At 46.0% G+C, this 24,013-nt stretch overlaps 1 protein-coding gene and 2 non-coding genes across 3 annotated transcripts in view; 2 read left to right on the top strand and 1 right to left on the bottom strand.

The window, feature by feature from the left end:
• The first annotated feature begins 3,096 nt into the window (after positions 1 to 3,096).
• Positions 3,097 to 24,013, top strand: part of LOC135371378 (zinc finger protein 208-like) — a 31,617-nt gene continuing 10,700 nt past the window's right edge. Inside the window, exons 1-7 of the mRNA XM_064605447.1 lie at positions 3,097 to 3,196; positions 3,269 to 3,389; positions 15,624 to 15,707; positions 15,796 to 16,057; positions 20,433 to 20,585; positions 21,115 to 21,882; positions 21,947 to 22,246. Coding sequence (XP_064461517.1) covers positions 15,922 to 16,057; positions 20,433 to 20,585; positions 21,115 to 21,882; positions 21,947 to 22,246 — 1,357 coding nt within the window. The 5' untranslated portion in view covers positions 3,097 to 3,196; positions 3,269 to 3,389; positions 15,624 to 15,707; positions 15,796 to 15,921. The remainder of the gene's footprint in view (positions 3,197 to 3,268; positions 3,390 to 15,623; positions 15,708 to 15,795; positions 16,058 to 20,432; positions 20,586 to 21,114; positions 21,883 to 21,946; positions 22,247 to 24,013) is intronic.
• Positions 22,309 to 22,380, bottom strand: Trnas-gga (transfer RNA serine (anticodon GGA)). Its single transcript has one exon. It is a non-coding gene; the product is annotated as a tRNA-Ser (tRNA).
• Positions 22,808 to 22,879, top strand: Trnas-gga (transfer RNA serine (anticodon GGA)). The gene has a single exon. It is a non-coding gene; the product is annotated as a tRNA-Ser (tRNA).

The raw sequence follows: 24,013 nt of genomic DNA, 5'->3' as shown, positions 1-24,013 counted from the left end.
GGAAAGCATTGAGCAAATGAGGTGAAATTGGTTTCTGGAGAACTACAGAGTGTCTACTTATAGGATATGGACCTAAACTGCATCCAGTTGGGGTGGAAATATTTTTAACATATGAGAGAAATGTCGGCAAGTGCCTCGGAGATGGGCCTTTCATCGAAATGTAAGAGTTTGGTAGGGAAAGCGTTGAGCAAAGAAGGTGAAATTGGTTTCTGGAAAACTACAGAGTGTCTATTTATAGGACATGAACCTAAACTGCATCCATTTGGGGTGGAAATATTTTTAACATATGAGAGAAATGTCGGCAAGTGCCTCGGAGATGGGCCTTTCATCGAAATGTAAGAGTTTGGTAGGGAAAGCATTGAGCAAATGAGGTGAAATTGGTTTCTGGAAAACTACAGAGTGTCTATTTGTAGGATATGGACCTAAACTGCATCCAGTTGGGGTGGAAATATTTTTAACATATGAGAGAAATGTCGGCAAGTGCCTCGGAGATGGGCCGTTCAGCGAAATGTAAGAGTTTGGTGGGGAAAGCATTGAGCAAATGAGGTGAAATTGGTTTCTGGAAAACTAGAGAGTGTCTATTTATAGGATATGGACCTAAACTGCATCCAGTTGGGGTGGAAATATTTTTAACATATGAGAGATTGTCGGCAAGTGCCTCGGAGATGGGCCGTTCAGCGAAATGTAAGAGTTTGGTGGGGAAAGCATTGAGCAAATGAGGTGAAATTGGTTTCTGGAAAACTACAGAGTGTCTATTTATAGGATATGGACCTAAACTGCATCCAGTTGGGGTGGAAATGTTTTTAACATATGAAAGAAATGTCGGCAAGTGCCTCGGAGATGCGTACTGCAGCGAAATGTAAGAGTTTGGTAGGGAAAGCATTGAGCAAAGGAGGTGAAATTGGTTTCTGGAAAACTACAGAGTGTCTACTTATAGGATATGGACCTAAACTGCATCCAGTTGGGGTGGAAATATTTTTAACATATGAAAGAAATGTCGGCAAGTGCCTCGGAGATGCGTACTGCAGCGAAATGTAAGAGTTTGGTAGGGAAAGCATTGAGCAAAGGAGGTGAAATTGGTTTCTGGAAAACTACAGAGTGTCTACTTATAGGATATGGACGTAAATTGCATCCAGTTGGGGTGGAAATATTTTTAACATATGAAAGAAATGTCGGCAAGTGCCTCGGAGATGGGCCATTCAGCGAAATGTCAGTGGTGTGCGTGGAAAGCATTGAGTAAATGAGGTGAAATTGGTTTCTGGGGACATCAGAGTGCGTATTTGAAGGATAGAGACTTCAACTGAATCACAGAGAAGAGAAATTTAATTTAATTTAATTTAATCTTAGAGAAATTTTTAAGATTGGAAAGAAACTTAGGCAAGTGCTTCAAAAATGGGACGTGCAGCAAAATGCATGAGGTGAGTGAATAAAGCAGTGGGAAGTAAGGTGAAATTGATTTCTGGAAGGGTTTAGAATGTGTATATTTATAGATGGGTTGCAACGGCCCTAAAGAAAGAGGGAAAAAGCACTAGGAAAGCTATGGTGTGACGTCACGTGCAACCCATGTATAGAGTATGAACTTACCTTGAATGTGTGTGAGGTAAAAATATTTTGAACATTGGAAAGAAACATCGGCAGGTGGTTCGGAGAGATGACACGCCCTGGAACGTGCAAGTTGAGTTGAGTGGTAAAGCAATGAACATATGACATGAAATTTGCTTCTAGAATGCTTCAGAATGTCTGCCTATAGGATATGGAATTTGATTGAATTGACTATTGAATATCAGTGGGGAGAAATGGAAAGAAACTTTGCAAACTTCTGCAGTGTTTTTAAAATGTGGTCATTATGTGAATAAAAAATGAAGCGAATGAAATGAAATTCATTTCTAGGGGAAGGCATGTTGATTAGTTGTTGATGAGACGCTATATTATATAAATATGGTTAGTCTGAGTGCGGGAGGAATATTTTTAACATACGCAAAACATTCCGATGACAACTTGGGAGGTGGAGTGCAGGATCAAACGTGTCATTTCTGCACATAAGAAATTTACCAAATGGCATTAAATGCATTTCTAGAGCACAGCTTGATTTCTAGTTGTAGGCTCTATATATGTTTAGTCTGAGCAGTGAAGAAATATTTTTAAAACATGCAATAATTTCTGCTGACGGCTTGGATGGAATGTAGGACAAACCATGTAATTTCTGGAAATAAAGAATTGAACAAATGACATGAAATTCATTTCTAGGGCAGGGCATGCTTTCTAGTTACAGACAACATAAATATATTTAGACTCAGTGGGGGAGTAAAATTTCTAAGATTGGAAAGAATCATCGGTAAGTGGATGGGAGATGTGTCATGCCGTTAAGTGTGAGAGTGGAGTGCTGAAAAAAATTGGGGAAAGGAGGTGAAACTGATTTCTGGAATATACCATAATGCCTACTACTTTAGTAGAGTTATATTAAGGCTGGATTAAAAAACACTCTTGTGAGCTTTACATTGAAATGCGAAGAAATGCTTCGGCCAGGAGGTGTGTCGCGTGAGGTAGTTCATTAGTCAAATTAAATGAGTTCAATTTCTGAAATGGTCTTGGTAACGTATTTAGGGACAATATAGCATTGCTTAGTGTGCGCATGTAGCCGTGGATTCTGTGCTCCTTCAGCAAACGTGAAGGGGGAATCCTGTAATAAAACAGCGGATATATGAAGAGAAGTAGATGTATTTAGACGCAGAATGCACTAATCAATTGATATTTGGCGTCAGTGTGTTCCGTGATATGAGGACTAGACTAGGAAAAATGACAAAAGCATAATAATCCGTCGCTGGGGACGACATGCAGCAAAATCGTGTTAACTATAGTTTAATCGTGTATAAAGAAAGAAAAACGGTTGCAGCAGGTAGAGGAACGACTAATCTATCGATATTAAGCAGTTATTTTCAATAAAAACGCTAAATTATTTCAAATAAAGACAAAAAACTTACGCCATCTATTCAAAAAAACGACCCGCCTTGCCTCACGCTGAGAAATGACGTCACTTCCTGTAATCTCGTTCCCAGTTGCTTTTCTTATGTTGAACTTGTGTAATTTCCCCGCGCGCACACAGGGCAGATTCGGCGGCTCAAAGCTTCAGCGCGGTTCTAGTAGTGGCAAAGTGGCTTCGAGTGTTTACTTTTCACTTCGAGCTATTTGAAATGAGGTACTCCGTCAATTAAGGGGCTATTGGGATCTTCATTATTTTGAAAACACCCTTTGTTCCGTGCTCCCTTAGTGCACCAGCATTGTACAGGACAACAAAACAGTTTTGTGAAGAACGCAGAACAGGACCTGAAGGAGCAAGACACAGGCCGCATGCTCGAGTGAGAGAAACAGGGATTCATCTACGGAAAATAGTAAGTTATATCTCGACGTATAACCACATTAGCACGCATAATTCAACTTGGATGAGTAATGAAATGTTGGAGGAAGTGTCCAGAGTGGTGTTTCAACATCACGGTACTCCCGTGCGGGTCTTGACAACTATATGCTCGCTTTTGCCAAATGGGCGCCTAACTTGATGCATAATGATGAAGCATAATGCATCGTCTGGACATTCTTTTGTTGGCGTCACCATTCTGCAAGTCGGCTTCCTACATGCAGTGTTGTGGTTGTTAGATTAGTTTAGGTTCCGTTAGCGTTCAGCTTATTCTAGTCAGGGTAGTGTAAGGTAGCTTCGTTTGCAACGTGAGACAATTGATGTCCTGCGGCTGGAACACATAGAAAGGACAAATACAGGGTGTGTGCAGAAAAACATGACCCGCATTTAGGCACATAGCTTGTTGCCTACCTAACTAACGAACTTCCGGTGGCGCACGATGGCGCATTTATGCGTGCGAAATCTGTAGAAAAATTGTGGAAGCCATACCCAGCTTAAAAAGTAAACGGAACAACGAAACCGTCGGCTTCCGTGCATCAGAATAGGGCAACATGGTGGACAACAGGGTGTATGTGAAAGGGCAAAATGATGCACGTACGAGAGTTGTGTTCAAGTACCGCTAGGGGAGCTATCAGTGCATAAATCGAAACGATGTCCCACATGGATGCTCATCGGCAGTACCCCTAGCGGTGCCTACACATAACTCTCATGAGACGGAAATTCACTACAATGCACTATCATGACCGCCTTATTCTAATGCATGGAAGCCCATGTTTTCGCGCTCTGTTTATTTTTTTACACTGAGTATGGCTTCCAGGATTTTTTTGTAGCTTTCGCACGCATAAATACGCCGTCGTGCGCCACCGGAAGTTCCTCGGCTAAGTAAACAAGGAGTTACATGTAGAAATGCGGGTCATGTTTTTCTGCACACACCCTGTACATACGAAGACTCGAGTGCTTAAGAGGACATATCACATACGTCTCAACTCAAAAATGAACTTTTTTCTGCGATAGATGGCGCCACAAGTCGGAGGAGTGAGGAGGGCCCTCACTCCTCCGACTTTGTAAGAAGTCCATCGCGTCTCTGATTGGAGGACACGACAAGCCCACGTGACAGGCGGAGACCTATGAGCTGGGTTGTGTTTCCTTTATTTTTAGATTTTCTCCTTTCCCCGATTTGCTTTTGCGCGGTGGATTTCGTTGTCTCGCGTTTGCTGTTTACGTTTTACTGGCATTTCTCGAACATGCCGTGTGACTGTCGCGTACCGCCGTTACCACCTCGCTTTCTCGTGGATGAAGATTGCTCTGATCGGTAGCAGCGGGCTAAAGCTTTTCACCCGATACGCAGAGACTGTCCGTGGAGGTGTCTATTCGTGATATAGTAATCGTAGTTTTCAGTTTTCGTGGTGTCACAGGATCACGTGTCCCTGAGAGTATCGGGGGACTCCAGTTGAGCTGAATAGCGATTTTTGTCAGAGGCAGCAGTATCCAGAAAGGACGCGGGGTTGTCGACGGTCATATGACACTGCAACATCCCGTTGCAAAACATCCCTGCTTTTCTTGCCAGTGACACTTACGCTGTTGAACCATGACGTTCGTTGCTGTCGATTGGTGTCGTGAAAGCGCTCCCATTATTTCATAGTAGAACTCAAGGCCGGTGCGCTCGCACAGGACTGCTAGCAAATTTCGATAGGGTTTCGCACTCCCCTTTAGAGCATTGCGCGGGCCTTGTCGGGCCGGGCTTTACGTTTTTCGCACGTGCCCGTGCCAGGTTCGGATTCGACAACACATGGTGCGGCATGTACGTCAACAGACTTCATGAGACTCGACAGCTGAATGTTTGTGTCGGGTCTCGGTTCTTCTTCTACATAGGGGTTAGGAGATGTCAGCCAGATGGCTACGGCTTGCTACTCAAAATTCCACACACATGCACTCACACACGTTGGGGCCCACAGGCGTGGTGGGCGCGTTTGAACAGCAGAAGGAGCGTCCTTCAACAAAGCCAGAGAGGAGCAACCGCGTACACGACACCGCTCTCTCCGTGAAGCAGAGTGAGACGCTGATCAAGAGGAAAGCCGAAGTGCGGAGTTTTCAGGCGTAGTGCAGGCAGGGTTCTGCACGACACGCTCTATCCTGCGGTGCGGATCCCGGTTTGGAGTTTCCCGCGGGTAGCGGGTCGGTTGCGGGTGATATTATTGACACCCGCGCGGGTAGCGAGACTGTTGCGGGCAGCGTTTTTGGCACAAGCACTGCTGGCGGGTCGGCCACGAACAAGCAACGGCTACAGCAACAACAACGAAGAGAAAAGATCATACCAAATAATAAGTAAACAAAGGCGCCGCAGCCCCTGCTGGTCGGGTCCGGTTGGGTGTGGATTTCATTTTCTGGTAGAGCGCGGGTGGCGGGTCTTGTCAGAGGATTTAGGGGTCGGGTATGGATTTCACCCTCAAATAATGGGTTGCACGTCATACGGTCCAAGTGCCCATTTCGTCGAACTACCAAGTGTCCGTCTGGCTTACGCGAACATTTGGGAAAACAAAATGCGTGATAGCGCTTTTCTATAGAAACGGCTGTCTTGTCCCCCGTCCCGAGTTTCTTCAGCTATCAAACAAACCAAACAGTGCACGTATGCACAGGTCATGCGCATTTTGGCACTGTAGTTGCCTCTTGAGAAGGGGTAGAGCACTGCATGGGCCGGATTTTTAGGCCCGTGCCCTGCCCATACACCAATATTTCTATACTGAGGCCCTATCCAAACCCACCTCTGCTCTAAGTGTTCCCCAGGCTCGCAGCGGGCCCGATGGCCAGTCCCATTTGTCCATTCCAATTTTCTTTCTGTGTTCTCGGGAAGGATAGCTCCATAACATACCCGAAAATCGTGCCAAAATTTTGGCGGCGATTTTGAGTAAATGGCCGCCGGATTTGGCCAATTTCGTGATACAGTGTGCGTGCAGACGGCAGGTATCGATTTGTTACTTCCTTCACTGTATTGTTGTTACTTTTTTATGGGGTTTAATGCTAGCCGGGCCTTCCTCAACCACGATAAAAATTTCATAATTCCAAGATAAAGCAACCTGTCTTCCAGTCTGTTCAGGCTGACGTGTTGAATTGTTTGTCTGAATATTCGATATTTCGGACGCGACTGTTTATCATAGTGTAGTTTGCATCAATTGCGGACTATCCGATTCAAAAATAAAAGAAAGTGTTTATTTCCGCGGCAATCGAACTATGATTTCATTTTCACCGTCAGAGATCGCAGGCGAATTTCCATCCTTTCCGCGGTGCATATACAGTTCATAAAAGGAAGCTTTTGACCGCTCGATAAATAATTTGTTGTTTTTAGTGTTTAAACATATGATCGTCCCACTACAGCGAAGGATTCTTAGGAATACATGCAGAATGCTCATGACAAATAAATCCGGGTTTGGGTAGCGTGCCGCGAAATCTTGTGGCAAACGTCCCCACCCTCACGGTCATCCCACTATATTTGGTTTTGCTGGTCCATAAGGCCCTAAACCAATGTGCAAAACACCACAAACGCATTTGATTTTATTTATATTTTTGCATGCGATGGGTTTGTTGTGTGGGCCCCGTCACATAACATCCGCGTCTGCACGAGCGGGCTGCCAAAGGCTTGGTGGTCGCGTCGACCTCAGCGAGCAGACGACCAGACAGCTGTGGAGAGGAGGACTACGCAACGGCGCCAACTGCGTCTCGCGCACGCCACAGACGCACGCATGGTTCTCCCTTGCAGCTTCTTCGGAGATCAACTGACTTTGCAGTTCGCCGCACAACGCATTGTGATCCCAGAGAAACGTAAACGATGAAAGGCGCGTTGGTTGGCAGTAGCCAGCTGAAGTTTATGACGCGCGACAGGCTGTTCGTAGACTCTGACGTGGAAATCGTCACTTTTAGCTATCCCGGAGCTACAGCGGCCCGTCTGAGAGAAAAAATCCATCGACTGCACCTAGCAGTAGACTGGATCGTCATGTATATCGGTGGCAACGATATCCAGGATGGGAAGAGTGCCGCAGCTATTTTGCGGGAAGTCTCAGTAAGTACAGATTGCAACGATTTCAATCTCTGTGCTGCTAAAACCCATTTCCTCTGACACGCCAGGGAAGATTCATTTCCATGAATGGTCTTCTTTCACAGGATACCGTTGAGGTGGCGAAAGGCTACGCGGAGCATATATTCCTGTATAAGCTGATGCCACAGACAAGGCGGCCTGAATTTTCTGGCACAATTCAGGGATATAACGCGATGCTGCGCACGATTCCAGCTGTCCGTGCCGGTGACGCTACGGTGTTGAGCATTGACGTGAGTAGTCGCTTCTCGAACGCTAACTCTGGAACTTCCTGGTGGTCATGGCAGGTATTTTATAATGCTCGTTAATTTTGGAAAAACAGTGCGACAAAAAGTAACTGGGGCTACCTTTGTGGTGCTTGAATTACAAACAGTTGATGGTCTTGATGCGGTACCTGTTTGTAATTCAAGTATCACAAAGCTAGTTTCCAGTTGCTTTTTATCGCGCAATTTTTCCGAAAATAAAATGCGTACGAAGTACTGGCACATGCCTACCAGGAATTCCGGTTTATTTGTATTGCTGTCTTTGTGAAGTGCTGTTTGCAAAAACATTCCGTATATATGTTCAAATATCTTTTCCAGCACAAGGTCTTTACCAGGAACAAGGAGGTGAAAGAGGGGATGCTTTCACGGGATGGCTATCACATTTCGACGGGACGGGGGTTATCGTGCCTAGCGGGCATCCTCCGCACAGCCCTCGTGAAACGCTACGGACCATGGCTGAAAGCACCGGGTCCGCGTCGTGGCATCGTACTCAAGCCAATGGAGTCGTGTGAAGAGTGTCGTGCTAAGGGACACCCCACGAGTGCATGCAGGCCTGTGCGCTCACCGTGGTGAACGCTCACCATTTTAGCCGCCATGTCATGACGACACAGAACGATGTTACCACTGTTACCTGCTGTATTATAACAACCACGTCATCTGATCCCCAATCCTATGCTCACTTCTGTCAGCAGCAGCAACGTAGTCAAAGCTTTTTCTAACCTGTTCCTCCTGCCATCGCATACTTTGTCCCATGATTAGTGTACAAATGGCCCACATCATACACAAGACCTGCCCGATAAAATTTTGTAAACAACTATCATCATTCCGATGGAAATTTTGTAATGGCTTCATGCCGTCTGCCAGCTTCCGGCGGGGCTGTCTGCTCGTTACCCTAGGCACCCTGAGACCAGTAGTTTCCTTAGAAGTTGGTCCAGGGCACATATGCCCCCCTCCCCGTGATATTTCCTGGAGCAGAAACTCTAAACACAGCGAGGTGGTGCATGATAATGCGTGTGAAATTTGAAATTGAAAGACTACTGCATTGCTTGCCACTATGAGTGCGAGTCACTGATGCCCACTGTAGCCTGAATGAGATGGCTGGGTATTTTCCTACGGGTGCAACTCGTGCAATATATTTTGGTTAATAAAATATATTATGCTTCATAGCAAGCTTTTCAAGAGAAAAAATGTATTTCTCCTCAAATTCGTATTGTGGTCCGTACAGATGTGTTTGCAGTGTTCCCCCGGTCTCAAGTTTTTCTTCAGATGAAATCTGGTCAAGGTGACCAATAGCCATTGTTAGTAACCACTGGTTCACAGATTACTGCAAGCAGAAAATCCTAGACAGCCAGCACCCGAAAGATTAAAAAGAAATCAGTAGCACGTGTTCACTATTGGTAGATTGGAGATATTTTATTGAAGAACGCAGCATGTATACATCGTCACGTTTTCTGCATTACTTATGCGTATCAGCTCATGCTTGTAGCCTCAGAATGTTCATTCGTGGATACAGTATCCAACAGCACATTTCATCATTGGCGATGTGGCATACACACATAATGAAGTACCATACAGTCCGCTGCATGTAGGCGCACTTTGACATGAAGGTCTCGCACATACGGCATCAACATATAGCATCCTGGTGGACAGAGCCAGGTTCATAATATGGGAATAGTAAAAACTTGGAACGTGTTACTCAGCAACGAGTTTCCTTTTTGAGCAATGAAGTAGCAACTGATAGTTGCTTTTGCCATGCTTGTCAGTTGGCAGCTAAAGCCTCAGAGTGTGTGTTTATGGAAAAAAAATGTCCAACAGGGCACCATTCATCATTGGCCACATAATGCTGAACCAGGTACAACACTGGCAAGGGCAGGTGCTTCATAATCAGGGAGAGAGTAGGAAATTTTCAAATGACAGGTAAAGACAGTAACACTTAGGAAGTTTGACCTTTGGGCGTCTGGCCATCATATTTGCAGTAGTACTGGATACCTGAATCTGAAAATACAATTTTCATATGTTGAAATGACACCCAAGTAAAGGCAAGATGGCAAGAGGACGTAACGCAGAGCGACATGTTGGGATGTTGCTCGTGCTCAACAATGCGGGGAACTGGCGACAGTTGGGAGACAGCTCTGCACAATGATACTTACCGACCTTGTCAAAATATCAAAATGGATTCATACTCAGGATGTCGACATCTGAACAGGCTGGTGGAGCTTCAAAAGTGCTAGGAATGCCATTCATGTTTCTTTCCACAATTTTCATACACTCAAGCAAAGGTAGAATACCGTGATGGCCTCACACATATAGCATCAACGTGTGGACGTGTTTCAACCATGCCTGGGAAGAACGACGGTTTGGGGACAGCTTTGCTATATCTTCATAAACTCAAGCCAAGGCAGAATACCATGATGGCCTCACACATGTAGCATCAACGTGTGGACGTGTTTCAACCATGCCTGGGAAGAACGACGGTTTGGGGACAGCTTTGCTATATCTTCATACACTCAAGCCAAGGTAGAATACCATGATGGCCTCACACATATAGCATCAACGTGTGGACGTGTTTCAACAATGCCGGGGAAGACGGTTCTACGGTTGGGAGATTGTGCACCATTCTCATACTTAGATCCTCACGTGCTGATGGCTGGATTCAGATTTCACACTCTTACGCCATGTTTAAAATATGACAAGCATCGCACGACTAGTCTGTGGATTTATACATAGAAATATATTAATATAAATATTTAGGAAAATTGAAAAATATGCACAGATATGCACAGTAAAAATGGAAAAAGGTAACTTAAATATGAAACACAAACGTGAAGATATGCAGCCTGAGCCAAAGTCGAAGACATGTATATGGAAAAACATTCAGTAAATTATGAAGCAAAATGGATGAGTATGCATTAAAACACTTGGCAAAGGTGGAGCCGCACAAACTAAATGACACGTAAATCCACAGTCTAGCCATAATTACAGAACAGCGGCAGGTGAGTTATCTTTACCAGTCTTCCGTCTCTTTCTGGATGAATCGCCCTGATTGGAAGTTGTTTTGGCGGCATCACAGAGCGAGGCAACCTGATGGTCACTCTTCTTGTTATCTCTGAGCTGCAGCCCACGGGACTGACGAGGGTCAACCAACTCCGGTAGAAGGCTATGCGAGTAGAACAGTTGAAGGTGGCCAATCATTTTGCTCCAGAAGCCATCATTTCTCTCGATCTTCTGGACAAAAATTTCCTCGCCAGAATATACCACAAAAAGACAAAACTGACGTCGAGTGATGTGGAGCTGTCCCTGCACCTGATAGTGGTAGTCATGGTTTTCCTTCAACGAAATATTACCAGAGTTATCAATAGTGCAAAAGGTGATTTTTTTTGCCCGCACTCCCTCCACAGGGGTAAGGGGCCGAGCCGAATAAGGGCACTTCACTTCCACGACAGTGTCATCACCGACAAGCCCATCAGGTGTTGCAGCAAGGTATGCAAACTCCTGATCAACAACAAGGCCGCATGGTGAAACAGTCACCCCTAACTCATCCTGCAGCTTAGCAATTGCAATGGGCTCAGTGTCGCGACCATATCGGAGAGCCTCAGTGTCAAAATGACCATAGAGCAAGGAACGAACAGTACTTGCACTGCTCGTTGCATCTCGCATCTTGCATACCTTGCCAAAATTAGAAGCGGTGAGTCGCTTTCGCCTCTCCTGCATCCACAAAGTTCTCCCTTCTTGACCTCGAGTATCAGCCTCGAGCTGCTCTGCATCTGGTTGGGAGAGCACAAGGGAATCCTTGTACGCCGCAGCAGCTTCAACATAGTCATCGTGGTTCATGTCTGGAGCATCCACTATGGAACCATAGTGGTTGTCGCTGGAAGCACGCTTGCAAGGCGCACCTTCAAGTGAACGCTTACAGCGAGCAGCCCCAGAACTCCGATGCCTTATGCAAGCAGCACGAACAGCTGCTTTACGCTTCAGCATAATTTTTGCATACTTCCCAGGGCTGGTGTTGTACACTGCCTTATGTAGAGCACGATGGTACTGCTTAGAGTTGAAAGACACGACAGCTCCTGAAGCCCGCATTCCGAATGATCCCCTCTGGGAAAAGTTTATTCTTTTACCGCCAGAAAACTTTGCAACGAGAGAATTGAAATGTTCTGCAGCATTATTGTTAACGTCAAGGATCAAGCTGCTACCATTGTTTGCCAAACGACTCATCGCTACAAGGATTTCATTGAAAAGTCCGCATTTCCTGAGCTCTGGGACATGATTGACTTCCCCTTCTTTTGGACCACTGCAAAAGTAACCCGCACATTTTGCGTGGTCGCCGAACACATGGAGTGGCCCATTACGGATATCAGCCACCAGGTTCCGAATCTGATCTTGTTTGCTGAACTCGGCCTGCTCTTTGCGATAGTGAATAGCCCTAGCAACTCCAACTCTTAGTCGAACAGCATTATCCAGAAGTAGCTTCTTCAACGATGGGGGAATGGGGGTTGTTCTCTTTGCCAAAGCAACATCTCGAAGACGACTTACATAGTTTCGAAGAAGGTGGTTGCGACATTCTACCTTCTGAACTACCTGATGCTGGTACGGTGCAGCTTCAAGAATTGACTTGTATGTGCTCGAATCACCGTCAGCGATCAACTGCAAGTACTTTACCCCGTGCAACTCAATGCTGCGCCTGAAGCCTTCAACGACGATATCCTTCTCCATACTGGTAGAGCTGCTGTCCCAGTTCTTGAAGCACAGATGCTTTTTTGGGCTCGACCCTGCCTTGGAACTTGCGCACAGTGTACAAAATTTGTTCCGGACGCCTAGGAACAGTACTTTCTTTGTGCGGTACCCAACAATTACAGCCTGCAAAAACGAAAAAATGTCAGGATTGTATTCCACAAAACTCTACCCCCAATGACAATGTTTCGAGGAATTATGCATTTGTACGCGTATCATACGAATTAATGCCACAGGATGTATACCACTCTAGAAAGTGTGTTTACCAAAAGACAGCAGTGCCACTAATAGCACCAGAGGGGTCAACTTTTTCCTCCAAATAAATGCTCATAGTGTTCTTTCCACAAATGGTGGGCACAGACTTCCTGTATATCCCGTCTGCCAAGCGGTGTGCAAGATAAATCCTCCTTTTTCGGGCACCTTTATTAAGTGTAGATAAAAATTTTTACTTACCAAGCCAGAAAGAGCGTCGTACTTGTTCTTGTATGAACGTTTGCACCAAGCACCATCGGCAACGACCGTAATTATAGGAAAACCGTCAGCATCGACGTCCCCAGCCTCCCTAGCTAACCGAGCTTCCTCAATGCCTGCTTTTCTTATTTCTTCCCAAGCTGTTTCGTCGATTCCTTTAGCAACAATATCCTGATACTTACTGTACGTGCTACCAGCCATGCCGGGTATGTCCAGAGCACCTAGGAGCTCGCGAAGGCCTGAGAAGCCAGAACCTATAGACACGATACCGTTCACTGCTGAGGAATTGACGTCCATGCGTTGTTGAACAAGTTGATCAACTGGTGCCTCTGTTGTGACTACATCTTTCCTCAGACACATCCTGCACTTCAAACTGAAAGAGCTACACAGACCTCGCCGATGTTCTGATACAATTTCCATGTCAGCCAGGCCGCAACCAAACGGACTATGTACCGACAAACTTTGCAAAGACGAGAAGAAGTGATCAATCTCCACTATACGCCGACCATTCACACTGCTTGTGCGCTGACTCTGTGTCTGGTGAACATTGCCAGTATCGAAAGATGAAGATCGACTGGGTGTAACAGCGGCAGTGATTGGAACGGGACTTGCTCTGGAACCGGCAAGCTCGTCACAACCTGAACTGCAGGGGACTACATTATCTACCTCAGCTGAATCAGCAAATGACGAATTTGAAGGACGAATTTCGCTTGTGCTCGAAGCGAAACAAGCATTCCGACCGGCATCAGTTACAGTTTGAGGAACAACACTACCACCAAAGGTTGAGCCTACAAGGGTATCTGCGCGATGTGGAGTCGTCGAAGTGCAACGATCACTGGGAACAGCACGGCTGGAGCATCCTGCATTACCAAAATCTCTCAAATCCGCAGGCTCCGTCACATGCCTGCCTCTACCACGTAAATTCGCAAAGTCCTTCTTCTTACGTTTCCGTTGTCCGTAGACGTGACTTCGAGCCATAATGGGTAAATACTATGAACACACAGAAAACACACAAGGACAGAGAGCAAATGAAGAGGACAAGAAAGTGAAAAAAATGCGTAACTTAGCCACGAATTGGTCACTTCAGGACGAACCGCCGAAACCACGGACGCCGATCAGCTGCTGCGCAATACGCGGATGGTTACGAGCGGACTACGTTCGGGCGCTGCGAGCGGACGGCGCCACCTTCCGGAATCAGTGGTAAACGCCTTGGATGCATGCCTGTACTCACTTTTAATTCTTTTTCGGAAAAACAGAATGCTAAAAACACACAAAAAACGCGTCATTTGAATCCTGAAACATGTCCCCGGTTAACCTCAGAAGCGGATTGTTTTTATTTGCTTTCATTTATTTATTTGGATTTTTTGAAGCTGTAGCGACAAAATTCATTTCTTTTTCTTTTTAAAAAAAAAATTACAACGCTAGAGCGATATTTCAGTTCCCAGAGTTAAGATGTCTTGACGTCACCTTTCCGATGAAAGTTTCCGCATTCCGATCTGTCTCGTAGTTCAGCCACAAAACCTATGCAAAGTTCACATAGAAAACAGAGGGGTTCCCACCTTCAGGGGTCCGTAAAAAAAAATTACAACGCTAGAGCGATATTTCAGTTCCCAGAGTTAAGAGATCTTGACGTCACCTTTCCAATGAAGGTTTCCGCAATACGATCTGTCTCGTAGTTCAGCCACAAAACCTATGCAAAGTTCACATAGAAAACAGGGGGTGGTATGTCCTCTTAAGAAATTAATGATGAAAGGTGGATAAGTCACTGGAAAGGTTAGCCAGCTGTAGGACTCGAACCCACGGTAATCCTGAAGATGCGGGTTCGAGTCCTACAGCTGGATAACCTTTTCAATGACTTCCATCTTTCGTCATTACTTTGCAAATTGGTACAGCTCTAGGTTAGGTTCCGTTAGTTTAGGTAACTGAGTCTGGTTTTGGATAAGTCCAAGTTACCTTCGTGCAGCTTGTCCTATGCCTTCCTATGCACCTTCTGGACGGTGCCGGCTTCAGGCGCTCTACCGCGTTCCTCATGTCACGGACAGTCCGAGGATTTCACTGCATAAACAATTGGGTCCACCCGGCAGATGCTATAAGTCCCCGTCATTTATCACGAACTTGAGTACATTTTTCAAGTTCTTCACATTGGTGGGGTAAAAGGCAGACCTTTACGTGACACATTTTTTATTTCCATTCGTAATAATTTGCATAATAAAACTTGATTTATGTGACAATCACATTAGCAGGCGGCAAAAAGCTTGTAAGAACAAATTCCATTGACCGTGTTATTTCTAGGTGGCGTAGTTTTTTAACTTTTTTTTAGTTTTTTTAAATTATAAATCAATGAGACATTTTCTGGGACACCCTGTATGTGCTCTTCCTACTTGGATGGTACTTTGTCATATACTGGGAATATATAAATTAAGCGAGTCTTCACACACACACACACACATTGAGAATTCTATTTACATAGTCATTGTTATAAAATTGCTTGCCAGCTAAGCAGATGTTGTATACTGCACAAAACTGCCCATGGCTTCCTGGTGTGTAAGTGTTGGAAAGGGGGAAAATATTAACCTCGTTCATCACACTTTACGCCTTCCAAATGTTACATCTTGAATCTGGAAAGTAGTTAAATACGTGTATCATGTTTCTTCGGAAGGAAAAAGAAGTCGTCGCAATATTTCGTCGGGAACTTCTCACCGGCACCTCTTCTGTCTGAACGTAGCTGACCCTCTGACAAACGGTGAGTCGCTGTTTTCACGAATACACTGTTCAGGGATTTCACGTTCTGTGAGCGTACGAAAACCGTCGCTGTATTTGTTTCACTTCAGGACCCAATTTTCCCTTTCCAATTTACGTGGGATGAGGACAGCACTCCGCATTAAAGAAGAGGCGAGAGATTCTTGTGACTTCTAGTCATCACATGCCAGGCCCTTTGGAATCACAACTCCAAGAAAATGCAGTTCTCTCTGGAGTTCCGCGATCAGTCCGTGAGAGTGAAATCCGAACCACCTGATGTTGCATGCCAGCCACAACAGGGCCAGGTACATCAACAGCACTGCAGCGAACATCCTTCAGGAGGTGATGCTTATGGTAAAATCCTCGTAAACTATGCACTCAAGTGGGGAATGTTTGATAGATAGTGTCTGACCTTTTTCGGGTTAAGTGCCCAAAGCAAATTTGGGTGGGAAAAAAATGTCCATTATCATTGTTCCCACTGGTCCTTGAAACACTCGAATACCTTAGAATTTCAAAATGCAATTTTCAACATTTTGGAAATCCCTGGGATTTTCCACAGTCCTTGACAACCCTCCATTTTGCATCTTTTTCTTATTGTCATGGGGCTGGTTGTGCAAATTCCACTTATCTTGAGCTATCCGTGGTTTTGAACTATGCCTGAATTTCACGATTTTTTTCCCCACTTGCCCTCTGTGGCTTATCCAGCAGTGCGGCTTATCTGATGACTTTTTTTTCTGGTACCTATACCATACGCTGGTTTTAATGAACAACAGTGTCTCTGGAACAGCACTGCCCAGCCGACGCAGGAACAGTGCGTAACAGGGGTGGGTCCGCATTCGAGTAGATTGATCTTCCTGGTGCATTCCCCAAAGCAGCTTTAATGAAAGTGGTCACAGTGATTCACGTCTTCTGGAAGACCACTGACCCATCAATTCATGAAAAATGCCAAAAAATTGCACAATCCCATCTCTAGAGCTGACCTCCTTTGTTGTACACCATGATGACCCCAGAGTATGGACCAAAGGGTTTATGGCCTTCTCTATGGCCTCCTTCGTTGCACAATTCAGTCGTCTCGTAACACCCGTGGCTTATCTGTCAGAAAATTTTCGAAAAGTTCCAAGACGCGTCCTGCAGCTTATCTGCAGTGCGGCTTATCTGCCAGAAAATTTTCAAAACATTCCTAAAGACGCATCCTGCGGCTTATCTGGGAGTGTGGCTTACCTGCCAGAAAATTTTCAAAACTTTCCAAGACGCGTCCTGCGGCTTATACGCGTGAAATTGCATTAGTTGCAAAACCTTGGGGGTTACCACTGTTTGCAATAGGAATCTAGCCTTACAATTCACCAAATTAATTTGTGCAACGTTACCACTTGGAAGAAAAACACACTGAAGACAGAGCCATCTGGCAACAACGAATGGGATCCCAGAAAGGATGCAAAGGGCGACATCCAATGAGACAGCAGGAGAAGAGCACGCATCCTATCGTGACTGTGCGCGTTTGGAATGGGTCCGATCGTAGTGTTCTGAATGTGCACGGCATGACGCTGCATTTTTCAATAGCGATTCACTCAACTGCAGCCCACTATAGTTCTCATAAATTTTCTACTGACAACAATTATCGTCCTGTCCTTGGGACAAGGACGCCAGGCCACTTCGCAACGCGCATTGTTTTTTGCCAATCTGACACGTGATTGGAATTCGGGGCAGGGAGAAATCTGGTTCAACGGGAACCAGCCATAAAGTGATTCTCGCAAGGGGATCATTGGGGCTAATCGGGTCTAACTCGAAAAAGTAAGACCCTGTTTATAGAATGCTCTTGGGGAACATGACACGGTAATATTCTATAGATGTACCGTAATTTCACGCGTATAAGCCACACTTCAGATAAGCCGCAGGGCCTATTTTTAGGAACATTTTGAAAATTTTGCCAGTAGATAAGCCACGGGAAATACGACGCGACTGATTTGTGCAACAAAGGAGACCGTAGGGAAGGCGATAAACCCTGCGGCCCATATTCTGTGCTCGGCATGGTGTACGACAAAGGGGTTCTAGTGTTCAAGGAAGATCGGATTGTTCCCTTGTTGCGGGTTCTTCATGAGTCCGCCATCATCATCGGCCAAGCCCCGTTGTCTAACTCACGGCAGTATACATCATTGAGGAAACTTACGTGTCATGGGGTGTAAATTCGAGGCTGTGTACAATATACTAGAAATTATTACTACATCATCGTACTTCACGGTTATGAGGTAAATCATCAGTTAGGAGGGAGACTTAAAGGAGTTGATTGAATCAAATCAATCGAGTTTATTTGAATTTTTCATCCCAATTTTTTTTTTCAACCCTGTGAGTCCCACGCAGTCATGTTACACTCTAGAATAAAGTTAGAAACCTTGCATCACATTTTCTATTTCCCAAAACATTATTAATTACGAAACAATTGCAGCAGTTTCCAAGGTCTTCAGAAGGCTGCATTTTATCACAAAGCAAAATTGCGCCGTGTATATAAAATACAACGAGCACTTTTAACAACACAGCAGTAGTCTTAGTTGCATAGCAGCTTCGCTAAGGATGTGCACAAAGCACGTAAAATAAAACTCTTCGAATCTGGGAACAGCTTCACAAAGAAAGCTGCCATCTCGCACGCCTTGAATACCGACTTGCTGTTTTGTCGAATACACATAAAAAGAGCATTTCTTGAGCCCATGCTCATACGGAGTGTCCTAGAAAACGTGTCCTTGAATCATAATAAAAAAAATTGCGCCACCTAGGATCATGTGGCCAAAGGCATTTGTGCTCGCCAGGTTTTTTGCCACCTCCTGATGTGGATGTCAAGTAACGTAAGATGTGTTATGTAAATTTTTGGGAACTGAACCTGGACATTTACTAAGTAACGGTAACTTTTTTGATCCCGCCAATGTGAACAGTGTGCCCAATTCACTCGAATTCACGATAATTGAGAGGGATATTGAGGAGCTATCCCATCGAAAAAAATAGCCGAACATCGTGCTTTTCGGGGTACCAAGAGCATATCGCTCGGCAACTCTTTGATCGCAGTTATCGTCAGTCAGACGAAAGGAGGTTGCAAACTGAGCCCACAGAGGGATAGTAGAAAGAGACAAAACAGACATGGCTCATCTCATCTGGCTTCTGCTGAGATCTGCTGTCTTCCCTCTCCCAATTTGAAGAACTGTCACTTTCTTTACTATCACTCTGTAGGCTGGGCTTGCGGCCTCTTTTCATCGCACTGACAACGATCGCACTCTTCGAGCGTTACGCTCTTGATGCCACGAAAGGTATTTGTTTGGCTATTTTTTCTCCTCAATATAGGGATAGCTCCCCAATATCCCTGTGAATTACCATGAATTTCAGTAAACTGGGCACGCTGTTTGCATTGAAGGGCTAAAAAAGTGACCTTTACTTGGCAATTTCCGAGTTCGGTTCGCGAAAAAATACGTAATAAAACTTACGTTACACGAGATTCGCATCAGGAGGTGGCATAAACCTAGTAAGGACAAATGCCATTGAACGCATTGTGAAGTTTTAGACTTGCATTTTTGCCTGGTCGAAAGCGATATAAGGAATATATATAATGTCCTTCTATTGCGCTTCACTGTGTCCATTTTTGCAAGTGAGCATGGACCCGCCATCTGTACATGTAGACATCATACGTCATTGTCTTTCACCATCAGGCATGCAAAGCAGGCATGACTGGTGCACTAATATTATACACGTCTCTGCACTCTACTGTCATAGTCGTTCTCAAAGTGGATGATGGCACACTGCTCCACGTACAGCCCATAGCTTGCCGTAGTTTCACGAGTATACGCTGCACTGCAGAGAAGCTGCAGGACATGTTTTTAGGAACGTTTTGAAAATTTTCTGGCAGATAAGCCACGGGCAATACGAGGAAACTGATTTGTGCGACAAAGGAGACCATAGAGAAGGTCATAAACCCTGTGGTCCATACTCCGGGGTCAGCTCTAGAATTCTACCAATATCAGATTTTGCCCTTGGTGGGCGCTTTCTCATGGATTGATGGGTCAGTGGTCTTCCAGAAAACGTGAATCACTGTCACCACTTTCGTTAAAGCTGCTTGGGGGAATGCACCAGGAAGACCAATCTATTCGAATGTGGACCCATCCCTGTTACGCACTGTTCGTGCATCGGCAGGGCAGTGCTGTTCCAGAGACACTGCCCTTTCGTTAGAAATGGCATATGGAAGAAATAGTCATCAAATAAGCCACACCGATGGATAAGCTGTGGAGCGCCCCTGAGAAAAAGAATTGTGCATAAGTCGTGGCTAATACGTGTGAAATTACTGTACTGCTTTACGGTGCTTTCGTGTTCCAAATATTGAGGTGCTTACGGTAGATGTGATGCAGCAGGCCGCATACAGGCAACACCGCAGAGTGTGCTACGAGCCCCGGGAAAAGTGCCTGCTCCTCCCACTAGGGGATTCGCTTGTGGCGCCCCCTATAGGTGCTGTATAGGGCGTACGCCCCTTCGCCCTTCCGAAACCAAAATCCTTTCCCCCAACAACCCTTTCCCACGCTTCCATTCGTGCACCATTGGCTGTGGTGTAGCCCCGACTGTTCGTTACTGGCGACAGTGCACACCTCTAGGTGCAATATATAGTTAAAGTAGGTCCAGAAAAAGTACAGAGGTGGTCGTCGTGTGACCCGAAGCCTTACAATGTGCCTTACTTCTTTCCTTTTTTGTTTTACTTCAGGAGTAACAGCTGGGACATGTGACGTTAAAGATGAAACTCTAGAGGAATATTCAAAGGAACATCCAATCGTAGAAGTGAAAACAGAGCCTTACAATATTGAAATCTTGACTGGGCAGGACCAAATGAGACACAACTGTGACTTAACATCAGAAGGTAAATACAAAATGGTCAGGGACATTTAGTCAACACCAAACTCAATAGCATGATATGGACAAAAAGTGACATGCAATGGATACGCTTTTCAGTTTTCTGTTCGTTACATGTCAGCTTTCCAGCTTGTATGGAAGCAGGGGCGGATCCAGGGGGGGGGCCGTGGGGGCCGCCCCCCCCCTCGAGACATACCTCTACCCCCCATTCCGGCAGATTATCCTGCCGCACGGCGAATTTTCATGCTACATAGCGACCCCCCCCCCCGTCTTCTCTCTTTTTTTCAGTGGGCGCCCCCCCCCCCTCCCCCAGGATCTTCCCTGGATCCGCCTCTGTATGGAAGATAATCAAACTAGGCAAAACAGACCTCTGGAGATCCTTTATGCAATTCCAGATTACTGCAACTATTGCAGACTTTGGCTGCATAAACAACTGCACATAACAATGTTTATATATGAGAGAATGATTATGAGTGGTCAAGGTCTGTTTATTTCGTTTGTGCTTCTACCATACAAGTGGGATATCTCTCCTGCAGAGTTCTTCCAGAGCACGGACCTGCAGCATCACAAGCGGGCCCGCACAAGCCAGAAGCTACACAAGTGTGATGTCTGCCCTGCAGAGTTCTGCCGGGTCTCCGATCTACGGGTTCACAAGCGGAGGCACACGGGCGAGAAGCCACACAAGTGTGATGTCTGCCCTGCAGAGTTCTGCCGGATCTCGGATCTACGGGTTCACAAGCGGAGGCACACGGGCGAGAAGCCACACAAGTGTGATGTCTGTCCTGCAGAGTTCTGCCGGGCCTCGGATCTACGGGATCACAAGTGGAGGCACACGGGCGAGAAGCCACACAAGTGTGATGTCTGTCCTGCAGAGTTCTGCCGGATCTCGGATCTACGGGATCACCAGCGGAGGCACACGGGCGAGAAGCTACACAAGTGTGATGCCTGCAGTGCAGAGTTCTGCCGGATCTCGAGTCTGCGGGATCACATGCGGAGGCACACGGGTGAGAAGCCACACAAGTGTGATGTCTGCCCTGTAGAGTTCTGCCGAATCTCGGATCTACGAGCTCACAAGCGGAGACACACTGGCGAGAAGCCACACAAGTGTGATGTCTGTCCTGCAGAGTTCTGCCAGGTCTCGAGCCTGCGGGATCACAAGCGGAGGCACGCGGGCGAGAAGCCACACAAGTGTGATGTCTGCCCTGCAGAGTTCTACCGGCTCTGGGATCTACGGGAACACAAGCGGACACACACGGGCGAGAAGCCATACAAGTGTGATGTCTGCCCTGTGGAGTTCAGCCGCAGTACGCATCTAAAGGTTTATACACACGGGTGAGAAGCAATATAAGTGCAATGTCTGTGCTGCAGCGTTCAGTCGGAATGACTGCCTACAGCAGCACAAGCAGACACACACGGGTGAGAAGCTGTACAAGTGCGATGTCTGCCCTGCAGAGTTCTACCGGCTCTGGGATCTACGGGAACACAAGCGGACACACACGGGCGAGAAGCCATACAAGTGTGATGTCTGCCCTGTGGAGTTCAGCCGCAGTACGCATCTAAAGGTTCATAAGCGGATACACACGGGTGAGAAGCAATACAAGTGCAATGTCTGTGCTGCAGCGTTCAGTCGGAATGACAGCCTACAGCAGCACAAGCAGACACACACGGGTGAGAAGCTGTACAAGTGCGATGTCTGCCCTACAGAATGGAAACAACTCAGGGAAAAGAGGTGCTGACGCCAGGAATCGAACCTGGGTCTTCTGATTTCCGGTCAGATATGCTAACCGCTACACCACACCGGCACTCCGTTTGCCTTGAGCCATTGAGTGCCTCAAGTACGGGGGGGACGGACAACCAACCACACTATTCCCATTCTCTCTTACATCTTTCTCACTCACTCTCTCATTCAGACACGAGGCAGGGCGATTGTAAACGACGTAAACAACGAGATTGGGCGAGGCAGACCAACAATTAGGGACGACACAGACAGTTTTCCCTGAGTTGTTTCCATTCGTTAATTTCTGGGCGTTTGAGGCTTACTTGTCTGTGTCGTCCCTAATTGTTGGTCTGCCTCGGCCAAATCTCGTTGTTTACGTCGTTTACAATCGCCCTGCCTCGTGTCTGAATGAGAGAGTGAATGAGAAAGATGTAAGAGAGAATGGGAATAGTGTAGTTGGTTGTCCGTCCCCCCCGTACTTGAGGCACTCAATGGCTCAAGGGAAACGGGGTGCTGGTGTGGTGTAGCGGTTAGCATATCTGACCGGAAATCAGAAGACCCAGGTTCGATTCCTGGCGTCAGCACCTCTTTTCCCTGAGTTGTTTCCATTCGTTAATTTCTGGGCGTTTGAGGCTTACTTGTCTGTGTCGTCCCTAATTGTTGGTCTGCCTCGGCCAAATCTCGTTGTTTATGCCCTACAGAGTTCAGCCAGACCAGGTACCTTAAGCATCACAAGCGGACACACATAAGTGAGCAGCCATAGAAGCACGACCTCATCCTGCAAAAATCAGCCACAGCGTCAAGTGACAAGCCATACAGGAGCATTCTATGTTCCGCAAACTTCAGGCAAATCACAAATCTGCCCCTTTGTGTAGGGGCCTTTATGGGCGTGAAGCCATACAATTGCAACCTCTGTCCTGCAGAGTTCAGCCACTGTACACACACACACACACACACACAAGCCACAGAAAGTGTTGGATTGGATGTAAGATTGGATGGAGAAAGTGTTGGATTGGGTGGTGATGCATGTGAAATATCAGGAAACCCAGCGTCAGGTGGACGATGTCTATAGAACAATCACAGTGAGACAATTCTGTGTGCCAATAGAAATTAAAATCAGTTGTGGTGTTTGGTGTGTCGGGTAGCTTTAGTGTTTTAGGGAATGTGCGACAAACTTGTGGTGCTGTGATGTGACCTCTGGAGAAAGTAGCTTGTGTCATAGCTGATGGGTCTCTTGCTTTGGTTGCATGTGAAGTGCATCTCTTCCTTGCCACACTGGAACTGTTGCGTCGCTAAGTCTGCAAGCACCTAAAAGAACTCTTATGTTTTGTTTCTTGTGATTTGTACACTTCCAATCAGGGCTCGGAACCGTTATTTTAGGGGGTTCGGTTCAAGTTCCGGTTGATGGTTATTGGTTCGGCTTGGGTTCATTGCAACCAAAATAATGGTTTGAACCGACATTAATTGGTTTGAACCAGTTTACATGTGCTGTTCTAAACAGTGTAATTATTCCTGATTGGCTACCGCTGTCAGAGACACTATTCTGATTGGCTGACTCTTAGTAGTCAACATGACGTCGACAAATATGCAGGCTTCGTGTGTGTAGGTTGTGTTGGCCACATTGATTTTTTGCGTACCACAAAGCATCCTAAAAACAGGTCCCAGCTTACGTCTGTACCTTAAATGCAAGTTCTGAGCATATGACCTCTGTTTTTGAA

The sequence above is a fragment of the Ornithodoros turicata genome, unplaced genomic scaffold (genome assembly GCF_037126465.1).
Source record: "Ornithodoros turicata isolate Travis unplaced genomic scaffold, ASM3712646v1 Chromosome106, whole genome shotgun sequence".
In the NCBI taxonomy this organism is placed as follows: domain Eukaryota; kingdom Metazoa; phylum Arthropoda; class Arachnida; order Ixodida; family Argasidae; genus Ornithodoros; species Ornithodoros turicata.
This window is presented reverse-complemented; position numbering and strand designations above follow the sequence as displayed.